This window comes from Phaseolus vulgaris, chromosome 10 (genome assembly GCF_051622355.1).
Source record: "Phaseolus vulgaris cultivar YP4 chromosome 10, ASM5162235v1, whole genome shotgun sequence".
Classification (NCBI taxonomy): domain Eukaryota; kingdom Viridiplantae; phylum Streptophyta; class Magnoliopsida; order Fabales; family Fabaceae; genus Phaseolus; species Phaseolus vulgaris.
The window spans coordinates 42,251,932-42,270,261 of NC_143507.1; the positions used below are offsets into that span (position 1 = coordinate 42,251,932).

General features: G+C 30.5%; 2 protein-coding genes across 8 annotated transcripts; both read right to left on the bottom strand.

Moving 5' to 3' along the window:
* Window positions 1-3,125: 3,125 nt before the first annotated feature.
* Window positions 3,126-6,605, bottom strand: LOC137819340 (Nucleoside diphosphate kinase family protein). The gene is made up of 6 exons (XM_068623149.2): window positions 6,419-6,605; window positions 6,266-6,343; window positions 5,251-5,475; window positions 4,585-4,692; window positions 4,307-4,416; window positions 3,126-3,352 (listed from the first exon to the last, which is right to left on the bottom strand). Exons 1-6 carry the CDS (start codon window positions 6,445-6,447, stop codon window positions 3,324-3,326), a joined length of 579 nt encoding a protein of 192 aa, XP_068479250.2. The 5' UTR covers window positions 6,448-6,605; the 3' UTR covers window positions 3,126-3,323.
* A 1,282-nt stretch (window positions 6,606-7,887) lies between these two features.
* On the bottom strand, window positions 7,888-16,651 carry LOC137818519 (inter alpha-trypsin inhibitor, heavy chain-like protein). Of its 7 annotated transcripts, none has more exons than XM_068621990.2 (13): window positions 16,036-16,651; window positions 13,643-13,795; window positions 13,339-13,554; window positions 13,172-13,261; window positions 12,892-13,008; window positions 12,474-12,743; window positions 11,621-11,780; window positions 10,779-10,856; window positions 10,188-10,288; window positions 9,880-10,050; window positions 9,292-9,366; window positions 8,459-8,572; window positions 7,888-8,365 (listed from the first exon to the last, which is right to left on the bottom strand). In XM_068621990.2, exons 1-13 carry the CDS (start codon window positions 16,414-16,416, stop codon window positions 8,033-8,035), a joined length of 2,259 nt encoding a protein of 752 aa, XP_068478091.2. In that variant the 5' UTR covers window positions 16,417-16,651; the 3' UTR covers window positions 7,888-8,032. The 7 variants fall into 7 exon arrangements, with proteins under 7 accessions (XP_068478091.2, XP_090152512.1, XP_068478092.2 ...); XM_090296386.1 differs by having other exon boundaries at window positions 13,643-13,782; window positions 16,036-16,638; XM_068621991.2 differs by having other exon boundaries at window positions 7,888-8,348; window positions 16,036-16,638.
* Window positions 16,652-18,330: the final 1,679 nt, after the last annotated feature.

Consider the following 18,330-nt stretch of genomic DNA (forward strand, 5'->3'; position numbering starts at 1 on the left):
TAGGACCTTGTTTGTCTATCCACATTCTCAACTTTATTCAACTTAAAACCTAATATAATTCCAAATCTTACATCTACATTTAATGATTATTGTAGTTTACCATTTTTTTTGTTTTGAGAAGGATTATGACTGTGATTTTGTTAAGAAGTGAGCTTTAAACCTAACTCAACCTCATAAAACCGCTCAATGAGCTGAGGTTTGCACCCACTTATATACTATGAAAGACTCTAATCTCTAGTTGATGTGGGATCTCCAACACACCCGTCACGCTGAGGCTACCAACTCGTGCATGGAGATATATGTTATGGGTGGTCCGATAACGGAAGAAATACTCGTTAGGATAGACTCGAAATGGCTCTGATACCAAGATTTGTGCTCTGATACCAGATTTAGATAGTATATTCATATATTTATGTATAAAAGTTGAAACATCTCTTAAATATTTCATATTCATTTAATTTATTAATTCTTTGTAAAAAAAAATATATTATCAAGTTTTATATATTCTGGTTTTTGAAATATATTAAATTTTTAATATGTAAAATAATACTGTAGAAAATATATATTGATTAAAAATATGACCTAATTATAATAGGGAAATAATAATCTCACCTACAAATTAAATTAAGATATAAATCTATTAAACAAATATTAAAAAAATTTATTTGTTATTCATTAGTCTTCCATCCTAAAATGTATTAAAATATAATGATGGCAAAAGGATAAAATTATGTAATGACAATTTGATAATTTAATAATTTTATTGGGTATTATGACATTGTCCTAAAAAGTCAATGATTATGGTAATGTGGTGTGAAATGTTACACTTAGACACGATAATGACCGAGATGCTAGAAAGAATTTGGTGCTGTTATTAAGGGTTGAAAATGAGTGGAACCAAATAAAAAAATAATGGCGTAAGTATTGTTACGTCAATATAAACCTAAATTAAGAAGTGTTAGAATTAACGAATGGTCAACGAAGTGATAGACAATAAAAAAATAATTAAACCTAAATTTGATGTGCTGTACTTTTCCCATCCAATAATCTATCTTAGCAAGGGTTGAATTGAAACCAGGTTCCAAACAAACGGTAAGTTGAAAAATGTTGCATTGAAAGAATTAAGATAACGAGAATGCATTTGAGTGTTTTACTGAATTTGAAATAAGTACACAAATGTTAACTTTTTCATATTCAACACCAAAATCTAACATAGTCTAAATTCAAAATTGTTTTTATTTACAAGGTTGAGTTACTGCTAGAGTGAATCTTTTTATTTTCTGTTTTCAGTTTTTACTATCTCTAGGTGTGATGGTCTTCGATTGATTATTCCTTTCGTCAAATTTGGAAGGAACCTGCAAAGACACTCTGACAATCAAGTTAATCTGATTACAATGTGCAGGTGAGAGAAAAAAACAATCATCTAGTATTTATACTTTTTGATGGGTCTCAGCTATTATGGGCCTGCTTGTGGATCCAAAAGATGGTTCGTGCCTTAATCACGTTTTACATCTAAGTTGACTTAATTATGGTTAACTGTAGATTTATGAGTTGTGTTTAGATTAATGATAAGTGCCAATGTGTAGTTTTTATGATTGAGAAAATTGAACACTTTGGAACTTAATTGTTGCTTAATGTAAGAAAATTATCCTAATCTGAGAATTATTGAATCTGATTATATATTTTTTGAACCAAGAAACAAATGAAGAAATTTAATCTCAATTTTTGTGTAAATTGCAGATGAATATGAAGCATTGAAAGAATGTATTCAAGCTGGCACTCAAAGAAAAAAAAAGTAAAAACTTAATTGGATCACAAGAAGATTTAGCTCAAGCTAAAACTGTCCAGAGTTGATTAAAGGTGCAGTACTGATCTAACTCAGGCTAGAATCGCTAGCTCAAGCTAAAAATGCACCGAAAGATCTAGCTTAAGCTAAAACGGGCTAGCTTGAGCTAAAGTTGATTATATAAATTCTGAAACATAACTCAAAACCAGCGATGGAAAACATATTGGGTTTTTTAGAGAGAGACTAGTGAGAGAAAGAGGAGAAACCTCTGTTCTTAGGTGAAGAACTTGCTCAGATCAGCCTTTCTTATGCAATCCAGATCAAGAATGAAGATGGGAGGAGCTGTCATGAGTGGCTAAGTCTTTCTAACTTGGGATTGAATGTAATTTATCTTGATCAAATGTATTCTTGGTGATATATATATATATATATATATATATAAAATTCTCTTTTCTACTTGTTCTTGGTATTTCCATTTTATGCTTATTGCTTGATTCTGTCTGATCAATAGAGTCTTGATTTTGATCCTTAAATTTAAATGGAAAGTACCTTTAAGGATTTGAAATAAACGAAAATACTTGATAACTTGTAATGCTAGGAATAGATTCCAGGTTATTGATTGCATTATAATTTTGAGTATTATATATTGTATTATTCAAAATACAGATGATTGAGATAAACACAATTCAATCCCAAGTATCTTTTCTATATTTGATAAGTTGATTTTGTTACGTCTTGAATCAAACCCTAACTCTCCGAGTTATTTGTGAAATCTTTAATTTGGTTATGAACAAAGTCTCAAAATTATTTTCTATACTTAATGAGTTTTACAACAGAACATCTTAATTAGAATTGTTCTCTGTGGGTTCGACATTCGTACTTTAAAGAGTACTATATTACAGTTGATTCGGTACACTTGCCGAGAAATAATCAACAATTAAGAGAGTAATTTAGTTGTCTCGATCATTCGGCTATGTCAACCTTCTTGGCTATTCGACAGTACACAAACCAAATTAAATAAAAAGTATTTTAAATTAGTTTTTTCATACTATTTAAAAAAAATATTTTCAAAATTATGAATATTTTTATACAAGCAAATTCATGACAGGTTTCTAATATCAGTGTGATAATAACAGGAAGGTATGTGCATTTTTTTGAAGATGAAATTGTTTGCGATAAATTTATTTTGAATTATTAAACATGATGGAGATGCATATGTAAATTAATTTCAATTACATATTTTATATTAAAACATGAGTTACAATAAATGAAATTGATTCTTGTAATCTGTCAAAGGATTGTTTCATACAAGAGTAGTAGGCAAACATGCAAAGATCAATTGAAGACCTGGACCTGAGTATCATACATTGGTGGGAAAAATATACAAAGTGATTGGATAAAAATTTGAATAGATAATTTTCTTGGCACTACATAATTTTTTCTCTCTCCAACTAACATAGATTTCCGTTGTATAATTCTTCATGCTACACAAAAAAAATACAAATAAAGTTGTGGTTATGCTTCAAACTTGTACCAGCTACAATTCATCATGCTCTGCAACCACATCTGTCAAAGATTTGGAGAGGCAAAGTAAGTAAAGAGCTCTGCGACAATGATAAAGAGGATATGAATATGATAATTGGAATTTGGAACTATTCTGTTTCAAAGTAAAGTGAATTTAAGCAAGTGATTTTCAAGTGTCCTCCTCAACCTATGACATGTAGTATTTATGAGGGTTCCTCCTTTGTAGTGTTCATTAGATAATTTTATGTACTGGAAAACAAATTCTTTGTAGTGTTCATTAGATAATTTTATGTACTGGAAAACAAATTCAAGAAGTAAGAGGTGTAGGATACCAGAAAAACCAGTCCCACAAGGATTTAGTTGTTTCTTGAGTTTTCGAAATTTTGGTCACAGAATAATCATTCTTGCTAATCTCGTTAGACCTGCCAAAGAAGGTACCCTGACTTATGACCAACATGTTCATTGTGTAAAGAACAACTTGTCCTTACCTTATGCTTAGACCTTAAACTTCTCTAAAACTTAACTTACTTTACTATGAGGTCTCTCCTTCATCATGTACTTGATAGGGTCCATACCGATCCCTAAGTCCAGTACAGTACAGGAATAGAACCATTTTGCTAAGTTGTATAGATTTCAGAAAGATGTTTATACTAGCAAGTTGATCCATAATATGAGCATGTCAAGATGCCGGTGCCCTTTCTGCCTTTTTCTTTTGAAAAGAGAACTATCTTAACATTGTTCTACTACTATTACTAATAATTTCAGCATAAATTCTCTAAAAACTGGGAATCTTAAAGGAAGTTGTTCTTCATGCATCCAACAACAGTTTAATTGATTAAGTCCTTTCTTCGTAAGAATTCTATATTCCCTATGTGGCATTTAGGAGTCCACTGGTGTATATTGCAAAAAGGCATCTGATTGTATAGCAAATCTAGTGTCTAAGAGTGAATACTTTATTTATTTATTTTGCTTAAAAATAGAATTAAAATCATTGACCTGAGGACAGCTCCTTAAAGAAAAATGGAATCTCTCTTTGTGCAGATTTAGGAGAGTCTGAACCATGAACACAATTCCTTTCTATATCCAATCCACATTTTGCTCTGATACTGCACAAAAAAGTAACTATTTCACTGAAGAGCAAATAATCAGATGTCGTGATCATCAAGCTCAATAAAAGTCCTCCTCCACAATGCCAAGGGGCTCAACTTGACACAAATTGAACAAGCTATAAAGTTCGCATGTGTGATGTAATAAGATTATTAACATTATATGACCTGTGAGGGTGAGTAATCTTAGCCTTGCTTGCATCAGTAGGGCCCATTAAAGCGCGCCAATCAGCAATAGCATTTTCCTTCTCTAAGACCATAACCAACACTGGTCCACTGATAATTGTTTCAGAAAAGCAGAAGAAAAGATTTATAGGATAACAGAAGACTAGAAAGCATGCAGAAAGGGAAGTTAATGACAAATGATTACAATGATCAGTGGTGAGGTGAACACAAATCACAGTGATGAAGCATTAACGGCCACAAGTACATGATCAAGGTGAAATAACCCTCAGGTTTCTTCTATATCTACTAAAATGTTACAACAAGAAAAAGGACAGCTACAATTTCCTAACTCCTCCATGTAGTTGGCACAAAGTTAAAAATGACCTATATAATGAAGAAACTTAACTGAATTTGGCTTTCATCTTGACCTAGTGCAAGTAATGGTTTAATGAATAAAGATTAGAGAGAGAAAGAGAAATTAATGAAACATAAATATCATTGAACCCAATCATTAAAGTGATTTTAACATTATAAAACTAAGTAAAAGTGAGAATTGCAACTTAGGAAATAGAACAAACATCGATATAATGAGGTGGACATAACAGCTCAGGAAACATGATATACCATCGTCATACATCAAGATAATCAGGGGAATGAGATACCTCATACCTTGTCATGTATTTTTTAAGTCTGGAAAAGAAACATTTTGAAGAGTGCTCAGCATAAAACTTTTCTACAGTGGCCTCATCAAGTTGAACAATCCTTTCCTTAAAAATGCTGAAACTATATTCTACAATTGTTCTCTTGATATCATCAGTGTAGTTACCAAGTAATCCGTCTGGTTTTATAATCGCCAAAGTTCTCTCCAATTCCATACTTCCATGGGAAGAAGAACTGCAATTTTGGAAAAGATCACAAAGTGAGTTTATTTTTCATTACTTGTCCACTTTTAGTACATCAACCTGAAATCACAGACAGAAACAGTCTCTAAATCGTGCAATGCAATTTTTTTTATAGGCAAAAGAAGGTATATTCTAGGAGGCACTTGGGGTGGCTCAACCTGTATACAAAAATGTATAGAGAATGGTTGTTAGTATTTATGATTACAGATCACAAATACTAAATATTCACTTTATCCCCAAAACACCTTGTCTAATAGCCCAAAATACAAGTACAGTGTTAAAAGATTAAGCACTTAACCAAGACATGCCTCATCTCCCAAAGTAAATAGAGTACAATGTTAAGATTAAGCACTTGGCCAAGACATGCCTCATCTCCCAAAGTCTGTGCTAGCTATCAGTGTTATATACCTCCACTGTTAAGACAATAAGTCCTAACTTTTGGAGATCACACCAAGACAAGAAATAAGACTAATTTACAGTATACAAATGATTCATTCCTCAACTTACAAGCTGATTTTGTAAGAATTTCAGAATTATTATTTTATCCGAAGCAAGAAAACAAAAACATGCACAGTTATTCCTCTCCCAAATTCAGTTACCAAAAAGTTTAAATTACAGATGTGGGAACAATGATATTCAACAAGTATTTGTGATATATTTCTCATTTCACCAATTACAATTAGACCAAGTTCACTGATATATTTCTCATTTCACCAAGTTCACTGGTTAACCAATTCAAATTATTTGAAACCCTAGGGCCTATTACTGGAATCGCAGCTTACCAGGAAGCAGAGACGAAAACAAGAAGCACAAGTATCCAGCTGAATCCGGAAAAATGGGGTCTCATTTGCAGAATGAAGCTGAAAGAAGCAACAACACTGACAGAGATTACAACCTATAGAGAGAGGGGAGAATAATTAAGGAGTTTTGCATACTTCTTATTGTTTTGAATCCCATTATCCATGAGAGAGAATATGATGAATGATTAAGATTTATGCTGTAGAGAAATCCTTGCTGCAGAGACAACAGAGGATTTGTGTTGGGTACTATGAAGTGGAAAAAAAGCTACATGGTTTTCTTACATGGAAAACATCATTTTGATTAGAAACACCATGGAAAAATAGTGTGTATTTGGACTAGGGAGTCAACTGAGTGAAAAATGAAGAAAATAAAGACAAAAAAAAGAAAAAAAATGAAGTGTTTAGATTAAGAGAAAATATTAAAAAAATTAATATATTTATAAATAATTAAATTACTTTGATATTATAAATTAATTTTAATTAAATATTAAATTATTATTTTATATCTTTAATGTTATTGTTATTATTATTATTATTATTTTAATTTTATTATTTTCACCTTTATTATATATAAATTTATTAATAATATTACTATTTATTACATTTTTTCTTATTATTCTATCATTTTTATTTTATTTTATAGTTATATTATTATTATCATTTATTCAATGTTTCTTTTATTTTATTTTATAGTTATACTACTATTATTTTATAAATATATTTATTTAATTATATTAAAAAATTAAATTTATTATCATTATTTATTTTAACTTTATTATTATTACTTTATTATCTTTTATATTATTACTAATTTGTTTTTATTTTATTATTAATAATTTTTTATATTATATTATATAATATAATTAAAGTATAATTACATTTTCCGTTCTTACATTTGGTATTAATATTCAATTTAATTTAATAATTTATAAAAAAAAATTGATTTAAAAAATTATTAAAAGTGTTCGTATTGGTCTTTTTCTTTAAATTTTCACCAACAATATTAACGATTGATTGATAAGATAACGTACGTAGTGACATTAGTCTGCACACATGGCGTATCACACTTTGACACTAGAGTGTTGCGTCTCCACCATTTAAGTTAATTTTTATTCTCAAATCATTTTAGATTTTTAGATTAATATCATTTTTTTATGAATATGATTAATTTTACAGTGAAATTTGGAAAAGAAATATTACACAACTTTTAGTAAAAAATTATAGTAGTGTAATTTGAGTTTTTTATATGTATTCAATATAACTCTTTAAATTTAAAACAATTTATTTTAATTCTTTTAAAGTATTTATGTTAAATTAAATTTATTTTTTAAGGTAATAATGTTCACTTACTTAACAAATTACATAATTTAAAGTAACATCTAGAGTACTATCTCACTGTTCACAATAGTTTCTTGTTTCATATAATAACTTAACTGAAGAATCAAACTAAAAATAAAAATGTAGTTAAGCACCTAATTCTATTTTAATTTTGAACATTCAAAATGAGCATGATTAGGGTATAACTAACTGGTTTACACACAATTTCCCTTGATTAAGAGACAAAACCATCCTCAATTTTTTTTTTAAATAAAAATGCAGGAACATCTGGGAATATAGTCTAGGAATTAAAAGAATATAAGAAATTTATAAGGTACAAACATGTCATTGGTATAATACATATATATACATTGCGAACAATTTGTAATATTAAAGAGTTTCTCTATGCTTGACTTAGCATATATAATTTGACTACAAACAATCACACTCGCAGAGCTCAATACAGCATTTGATTAACTCAAAACAGGCCAGGGCTGCACAAAGTTGAGTGCAAACAATGGTGCACTGGTCATTCACAAGAGTGCAAGCCTGCAGCAGACACATGCCACAACAGCTGTCAGCCAATCGGCCACAACAGGTGGAAGCAGCTTTTCCCAGTAGTCCTTCAGGTGGTTTTGCTTCCTTTATAGATGGTGCCAAATTCTCAGCAGTTGCTTTAGAGTCACCAAATCCAACACTCAGTCCGCCAAGGAATAACTTCTTCATGTCGAAATCCAACTGCTGGAAGCTAAGTTTGTTGTATGCCTGTGTGTTAGGAGCTTAGAGATTCAGATTGATGGTGCAAAGGGAAAAAGGAACTATTCTGATATTTTACTTTATTCCAATGCAAAGCTCTACCTTTTTTAACAGAAATTGTTCCGGTGGTTTCTTCCCTTCATCGCTCTGTACAAGAACCATGTTCATGCAGGTATACTCTGACAGGACTTTATTTTGAATACTCATTTTTGTAACCTAATAGACAGCAGTTGCCATTTTTTATAAATGAGTGGTGCAGCAAAACACAAAATATAAACACTTGAAAGTATATCAAGATAAAACCATATTAAAGTGAAATTCACATTCATCCCAGCTTATTTTCTGATTTTGAGAGTAGAACAAAGACTTTTATATAATGAGTTAAATTAAAAAAAATAGGGTCTTATGTACTTTTTCATTATTTTTCAATTAGGTTCCTAGACATAGTTATAATATGAGGCAGATATAACTAACACTACACTTTGACAGAGAAAAAAGACAAAAAAAAGAAAAGAAAAAGGAAGGAGAAAAGAAACAAGTGATAAGAGAAACTATTTAGTAAAAAAGAAATGAATAAAAAGAGAAGTTATTTTTATTTATTATTAATAATTTTACTTTTTATTATTAGTTTAACTATTTATTATTTTAATAATAAAGTAGATCTATAATCAATGAAAACTACATGATCATGGAGCTAAAACCATTACTAATATTATTGTTTGCACAACAACGTCAATTTTGTAGAATATAATGGATTGTGTTGTGTTGTGTTGAAGACTCTTTGCGTGAATGTTAGTGAATGAAACCAGTGTGACTTTGTTTGAAATAAATGTCTTGATATACACTGGTCTCCTTATATTTTACATTTTCACCTTTTTTCAGTTTCTTTTTCAAAAAGAAATTCAATATGCGCAAAACATACGTAATAGACAAACCTTCTCCTCCAGCTCTTCACTTTTCAATAACCAGGCTTGTGCAGTGACCATGTCTATATGTCTCTTTGCAAGAACCTGGAGAGAAGACCAAAAATTTATCAAACCACATTCAGCGCATAGTCGAGTATGCATTCAGAATCACCCTGTTCAAAGGATCTACATTCCAAATGATTATGTGTAACCTGGAGAACCACATTCTCAATGATATGAAATACATATCACATTTCCAAGGAAGAAACCGATATTACAGGACAAGTATAAGTTTCGACTGCTAAATGTTTCAAGGCATTAAGAATTGAAATTCATATTTAGATGCGACATAGAATTGTGAAAGGATATGACAAAAAGGCAATCTACTTTTAATGCACTAACTGCCTACCCAACCAAAATAAAGTGTTGAGTGAAACAATGGAAGTAAAGAGTGAAAGCAACGTAAAAGCAGCACAAAGTTACATATGATGATACAATGTGGGAGGAGCTATAGATGAGTTGCATGGTAATATTCACTTCCCATTTGCTAAGAGGGAAAAAATCACAATCAGATATGAAGAATGCGTGGTAAGTTAAGCCTTAGGAGTGAGATATTACGTTACTGAGCTGTATATCCTTCTCTCTTTTCACTTTAAGGTCTACTGCGAAGTTAGTCATATCTGCCAAAGTACCAGTGACTTTAACTAATTCAGGGAAAGTACCAGTGTATCTGCCTGATAGGATCAACGGACTTCCAGATGATATATCTTGTATATGAGACGGGAATAACTGCAATATATAATCAGACTATAGTTTCAACATCAGATAGATCTAACACGTAAATATGATTCATTTTTAAGTAAACTATATATCATTAGAGCACGTTTCCAGTGATAATTAAGGATAATACTTTATTGGATATGTACCTCATGTGAATCGAGACTTTCTAAACTTTCGATTGTTACATCAGCAACTATAACTGATGAAGCTGTACTGAATAGCCTTTGCATTCTAAATTCAATTGAATCTGGAAAAGATGAAAAAAAAGAGAGATCAATGAAACTTCATATATATATATATATATATATATATATATATATATATATATATATATATATATATATATATGTATGTTTGTGTGTATGTATGATTAAGCCTTTCTCAACCTCTCGAACTAGTTTTGAAAATCAGTTAGGCCAATCATTTTCTAATATTAATATGGTATCATAATCTATCTGGTTTTAATGCTAGCTAAGATGTCCCGGGTTATCTAGAAATATAGTCAAAATACTCCTTATAAACTTTGAATGATCCTATTCTCTTCAGCAAGTTTTGCCAGTGAATTTGTCCCTATTCGTCTCCAATATTTTTGTGGTTCGTCTGTCTAAACACACTGATTAGCACTTTTGGAAACTTCAACACATAATACGAAACATTTCTTTTTTCAAATTTACGCCTCAAAATTTGCGCAAACTTCAAGTTGCGATGTGGTTGACAGGACAAGGAAAGAAACTAACCTAAATCATGAGCACAATCATAATGTCCCCTCCCAATTTGTGCTAGCATTTGCAGGAAGTAGTGATTGCAATATAAACCTGAAGTTTCAAATAGCGAAACAGAGAAATATTACTAAAAAAGAAAGTATGGCAACAAATAAAGAGATTAATAATAAAGAAATCTATGTTGAATATTATGCCAATAGGAACTGCTGATAAATAGAACATTCTATATTCTTTCATACTTACAACATCATTCTAGTCACAAGCCCAATAATTGGTAATTGAAAAAAAATACACAGCTCCCTAAAAAAGTTTTGGTGGATTGCAGGTAATCCCATTCCAAGATCAGGGCTTTACTGAACAGTCAAAATGGTTATAACCTACGGATAAAAGTCCACCGGTTGGTCAAAACCAAGACCTTGTCAAAATCGATCAACCCCAATTTGCAGTACCTTTTTAAGGGGTACGTACCTTCTTGATTTATTTTGTAACACTCTTATCTTGACAAATTAAGCAACATGTAAAAGCATTCGATTCTACAGTTTAAAACATGCCTAAGGGCCTCTTTGAATGCAGAGCAAGATGTATTTTTGAGTGTTTCTTAGCTGATTTTTTTTTGTATATTTCTAGTAGACAAGTTCTAAAAAGCACTTTTAATTTATATCCAAACAGATACTAAATTAAGTTTCAAAACATTTTTATCTTCAGGACAAAAAAAAAACATTTTTGGCTACTTAAAACATTAGCTAAAGTAAAATACTTATCCAAGATTGAAGTGTCAAATGAACATTGCGAATTAATGATATCCCAGAAACTATTTTCTGAAGAATAAATATAGAAGCGGAAGCTAGAATTCTTGCCTATGCCAAAGGTACTTATACGCGGTGTTGGAACTGATTGCCCACTTGAGACATAGCTTTTGACAAAATTGCATATCTCTCTCTCATCCTCAACAGCCCCATCAGTAACGAGAAAAATAAGAGGGACCGCATCAGTTGATTTCTCAAGAAGCTTCATTGCCTGAGATAGACCAGAATACATATTTAGGATTCAACATCCAAACGTGTTGCACGGTATACAATGGATTAAACACCGCATAGAATGGTATGGTCATTAAAAGGTAAATATACCATAACAGTAACAGATCTACCTTATATCCTTACGTTTAACATTAGAAGCAAATCAAAGACAAATATTAAGTATTGAAGTCAGATAAGGAATATGATATGGTGCTTAAACACCAGAAAGCTCTCAAAAACTCAAAGTGCAAGTACTGAAGATAATGTTGTAGACTTTTAGCCATAAATAAACCAGGTAAATTTCCAAGACAAACGGGAGAATGCAAAGTAAATAAGAATGAGCTCATTTTTGTCAGGTACAAATTACATAAGTAAATTTATCACTAAACTCATTCTAAAATCTAACAATATTGATATGACTTCTTCCTACTTATATGTTACTCGATATTTTCCTATTCAATGTCAGACGCCTGTACTTCTGCTAGTCATTCCAACAAATTGATGCATAAATAAAAGAGCTAAATAGGTAATAATATAGTAGCCTTAGGTTACATCTCCTCTTCTTATACGTAATACTTTCATGAGTGCAGTAGATATGACAAAACAAAGATAATTGAAAAGTCTTAATTAACAAGACTTGAAAAAAGAAAACAATGTTTTTCACATGTCATTGAAAATGTAAAAAAAGAATTACCTGTGTTACGGGAAGCATGATATTAGTGTCACCATTAGCAATAAAATTAGTGTCAACCCACTTCGTAGCATTTAAAATTGCTTCCTCTGTAGCTGATTCCATTGATGACGAAAATAAGTAGAGCGCTCCATTGAAAGCTATAATGTTAAATGTATCTTGTGCATTTAATTGAGAGAGCGATGCCAGTAGGGCATTCTTTGTGTTATCGAGAGGAGTTCCCTTCATGCTAGCGCTGATATCTACTATAAACACCACATCCTTTTTAAAAACCTATCAAGGGACATAAACGATCCATTATAAATGCGCTTGAAAAGTAAAGGAAGCGTCATTTGAAATTTGAAACAGGCATGCACCTGTGAATGCTAACTACAATATTTCTATATTCCTTTTGTACTAACAAACTAATATTGTAACAAACCTTTCTGCCCTGCCCGTTTCCGGCGTAAAGATACAAACAAAATATCTCTCTTTCGTCAAAATCACGCAGGAATGGAGATTGCAAGAGAACAGCTCCAAATATGTCATTTGAAGAAAACTGTGTAAAAACACTAGACCATTAAGTTAATAATTTTTATTATTATAGCACAGATAATATTCATGTCTGATTCTGAATATCTATGGTTCAAAGATCACTCATTGTTACTTTCATGGAATTGCATTAAATAATTTTAATAAAATTCTATGCTTCGAGGTCTTACAGAGTACGAGAAATTGAAGTCTGTACTTGACCATGCTGACACTTCTGCTTCATATGATAAATTTAATTTGCCAGCTTGGCGCAGTAGTTCCTGAAAATCGAAAGAATAATGTTACTCAAGTCTAAAGGTGGCCAAACTGAAATTTGTAATAGCGCGGTTAATTTTACCTTCAGGGGATGACTGGTGGTTTTGCATAATAACACTTCCGTTGCAAAACCAGAATTCACTTTCAAAAATATCTTCTCCTTTTTAGAAATTCTTTTTCCAGCTGGGTTGACGTATGACGGAAAGCTGAAAGGGACACACAGAGATAACTGGCCATCGTGAAATAATATTTTCTGGGACCATCTGATCTTAGTTGAGAACACGGAGCCTCCCCTCAACTGCAAGACATGAATAATTTTTCAAATAAATAGGATGTGCAAATTAATAACTATCAATAATGAAGTTATTTTGCTATGTAATAATAACCTGTGGAATCTTAACGGTGTATATATGGCTTTTCAAGAAGTATCCATCTTTAGCTTTGGCCACTTTATCCTTATCCTTTTCATCCTTCAGGGAGATCAGTTCAGTGTGATAAGTTCTTCCAGAACCATCAACCTCTAGACCTAGAAGTGAACCCTGTTAGCCACATCGTACTAACTTGAGAATTCATGAAATAAACTACGTATCAAGTTGCACAAAATATTGGTATGCAATTTCATAAATCTGTGAAACATCAAAACATTTCATGTAATCCATTGTAAAAACACTGTTTGAGTCTGATCCATTCTTATCAGTCAGTCCTTTCTCACTCATGTGGAAATCGCCAGTAGGAAAGAATGTCAACTATGCAAAACGCAAAACCTTTTAAATTATAAAGTTCAAAAGGAATTTTCCCCACCCAGAACTGACTTTTCTCCACCAAATTGATCTCATGGGTAACAGGCTATTGCAGACGGTATAAATATCTGAAATTTAAAACGTTGCAACTAGTAGCCAGAAATGTATACTCGGGAAGCCTCTTACGTATAACAATATATAATTATCCAATTTGGTGTATATAAATTATATTCATATCCTTAAGTGTACTTATATAATGTGATGTGGATGATAAATGTTAAATTTGATAAGTAGGAGTATACTTATACATAATATGTTCTTCTGAATTTCAAAAATACAAATGATATTTCCATTTTATTCTTATTCATAAGAATAGTATTTTGTGATGAGGTTAGATTGGAAAAGTGGAAATTCAATTATGATAGATAGTGAATGTTAGTATGTAATATGTTTTCTTGAATTTCAAACTTTAAAACACAAACCATTTTATGTAAATATATATAGTGAATTTAATATAAATATTAAATTATAATATACTAAAATAAAATAGTATAATAAAAAATGGAGACAAATATGATATTAATGATATACAGAGAAGCATCTACCAAAATTACAAAAAAAAATATTTTTTATTTTTTTGTAAACTAAAAAAATGTTTTTGAAAGAGTATTAAAAATACCCTTAGTGACCTTTGTCTTCGTTACAAAGCATCTCGTATTCTTTGAAATTTTCATATCCTTTGATTTTAAATATGTTTTCATTGGTAATAACATTTTCCTAAAATGATTCTTAGATGAAAACATTTTTATAGAAAACTATCCACTAAAAAAACTAAAAATACACGCATCAAAAGTCTTAAATGTCTTTTATACCATATTAAAGATATTTTCTGATTAATTAATAGTTTAGAAAAGTCATGGAGACAAAAAACTCTTATAAAAATAATTGATTAATTTTTGTTTTACGTTTTTAACTATGGACTGTAATAATTGATCGGAAAACGCTATTATTTAACTGTCAAAGTAAACATATTTTTTCTTCGCCTAGAAAAATATGTTTTCACTAAATAAACATATATATATATATATATATAATTTTTTATAACATTATTAAAAACTTGTACATTAAAAAATGTATGAATTAAATTCATATTATTATTACTAATTAACTAAACATTCCCTTTTTTTATTCTCTAATTCTGTTTTAAACTGTTATTTCAAAATCTCCTTGACAGCATTTTAAAAATTAAAACAATTTGATATTTCTATTAACGATGCTTTCAAAGTTTTAACAGAAAAAAATTACATTAAATTAATTTTCAATTTTTAGTGAAGAAAATAGCAAACGAACTTATCCTTTGCCCTGAGATTTCATATTTCAAAACAATAATAAAATATATTAACTAAAAGGCTGATACAAACCAAACAGGCAAACCACACTTTCTCATATTATTCCCTTCTATTTTGAGGTTTTTATGTCAGGCCCATTAACTCTCACCTGCTTTTGACATTTCCAGCAAGGAAATTTCTTCCCCCACCTCCATATTTTCTTTCTCTACCTCTATAAATATTGCAATTCTAAAATTACCATTGAACAAAAAATTAGGATTTAGGGTTTTTTATTTCCGTATTATTCTATAAACTTTATAAATTTTAAAATTTTAAATATAATTTTGTATTCCAAATTTTAGAGTTTAGATTTTCGAATTTTAAAGTTTAAAATATATTTTTAAATTCAAAAAATAACTTCAAACTTTATAATATGCATCTTTTACCGCGGTATTATAACATGTTTTTACTTTATGACTGTCACGTCAAACGAAAGAACAAAAAAAGTAAAATTTGTTGGTTTATACGTAAACTGTCTAAAAAAATTTACTCGTGATTTATGATTTTGTACTTGAAGGATGCAGGAATTAAATTCGAATTTTATAACAGATTATTTCTATTAAGATTTTTTTTAAAAAAAATTGAAAGAATTGAGAAAATGGAAATATATGCATTGACTGGAATCGAATTAATGGTTGAGTGTCTACGTACCTGTTCACCCATGGGTATGGCAACCTGGCAATCACACGTACTACTTCCGGTCACGCAATGCACGCGCCACTTTCCGGTGACCGTTACAAACGCCGTGTCCAAGGAGCACTCCACTTCCATGGCGACGCCGTGAAGCTCAAGCGGTATCAGCGCCGGAGGATCGCACTCGCCGAGCACGTAGGGCTGGTAACTCCGAATGTCCGGATTGTCGACCTTCTCCGGATCGGATATCACCGCGTAGCACATCGGCGCCGTCGGGAGGAATCCCTCCGGCGACCGTGACATCGACGGAACCGACAGTGGAGCCGATCCTCTGCCGTAGTAAACTCGCTTCGATAGGTTGAGTCCGAATTCGACGGAGCCGGAGAAATAGTCAGCCATAGCCGCCGCCGGGGAGATTTTCCGGCGAGTTGTGAAAGAAATTGGAGTGAGCGAGAGAGAGAAAGAGAGATTGGAGGTTTCGGATAGAAGAAAGTGAGGGTTTGTGAAATGCTATTATAAGGAACGTGATGCTAAGGGTTTTGAGAAATAGAAGAAGCAAAAAGAGAAAAAAGAATGAAGAAGAAGAAGAAGAAGAGCAAAGCACTCGACCCGACAAAATTTGTTTTTTATGGTTATTTTCTTATTTATCTTAATACTAATATTAATAATAATTAATTTAATATCAGTAAATTAAAAAAATAATAAAATTAGTCATGATAATAGTTTAATAGTAATAACAATGTGCCACGTTCGTCACAAACGCTTTATTTTTTTCAATAAGATAAGGCGTTGAACTCATGAGTGGTTTAAATTCCGTCATAAAAACCCTTTTATTATAGTATAAATATACACATTAAAAATTTTGGCACAAACCCTAAAACACCGTAATTTAATTAAATAAAATAATCAAGTAATACACACACACAAAAGCTGAATTTTATTATATGTGTAAATGATATTGCAGTCACTTTTAATGTTAATTAAATTTGTAAATGTAATTTTTAAAATATTTAATAAGAAAGATGGGAACATAAATGAAGAACAGTGGTTTACCAGAAGAGCACGAGAAAGCACACAACTAACGACAAAAATGGACAAATGCTACTATAATTGAAGCTCTTTAGGGTTTTTACCTAAAACTATAACCACCTCTCAAAATGTAGTTGTAAGATTTTTTAAATTAAATATATTTTATTATTAATGTTCTCGCAAAGAATCTCCTGTGACATTTTATTTAATCTATATGATTCACCAACAAATATTTTTAGACCATATTAAACAACATTTACACAATTATTATTATTTTTCATTTTTTTAACCCAACCCAGACTTTGATATTATTTCTAGTTATTCAAATTATTTTTTAGTAACATACAATACAATTGTTGGAAAATACATCTTTTATCTTAAATTTTATACTCATCAGATAAAATATTTTATTCACCTCAAAATTACAATTATGTATTATATTTTTTATTAAAAGTACGTTCTTCAACAATGCGATTAAGTTAGTGAAATTTTTATTATTGTCTTTAAATTTATTAACCATCATTAATAATAATTTGAAGTCACTTGAGGTTATAACATTCTCTCTACATCAAGATGTTGAACTTAGTGTTTAATAACGAGGTGAAGTCTAGTAATTTTAACCATGTCATATACCTACACTACACTATAACATCAGAGAATTACCCATAATTTAAAAGTGTGGTCTAACTGTTATTTAAAATACCTGCAATTTAAAAATGTTGTCTAAAAAATATTAGTTAAAGCACATGCATTTCAAAGAACGTTGTTTAAAATGCTATTTAAAATATCCTTAGTTTTAAAAAAATTGTCTAAAGTACTCACACTTTAATAACCATGTTCACGTTTTACAAAATGTTGCTTAAAATAACTAGGCAACGTTTTTCCTAAATACTTTAAGTCAAAGGCAAATAAATCTTACTATGTGGCAAATATAAAAAATCATTGTTTATACCTACTTTAGACAACACTTTTTAACATGTTCACATGTCGGTATAATTTAAAGTGAAAATGGTATAATGTTCAAAGTTTTAGAAAATTGAGACGTCTTCCTAAAAGTGAAGTGAAAGTCAATAAAACAATCTTTTAAACAGGTCAATTTTTTTAAAAAAAAGTAATGATAGTGATATACAGCAATATCATAAAATTTTATTATTGTAGTTAAATACAAACGAGGGTTCATTAGATTGAATTTTTGAAATTGAATTGTTCGTCTTGGTTGTCTTTTAATTGATATATTATAATTTCTTAATGAGTAGTATGCAGGTTAAAGGTTCATAAAGAAGC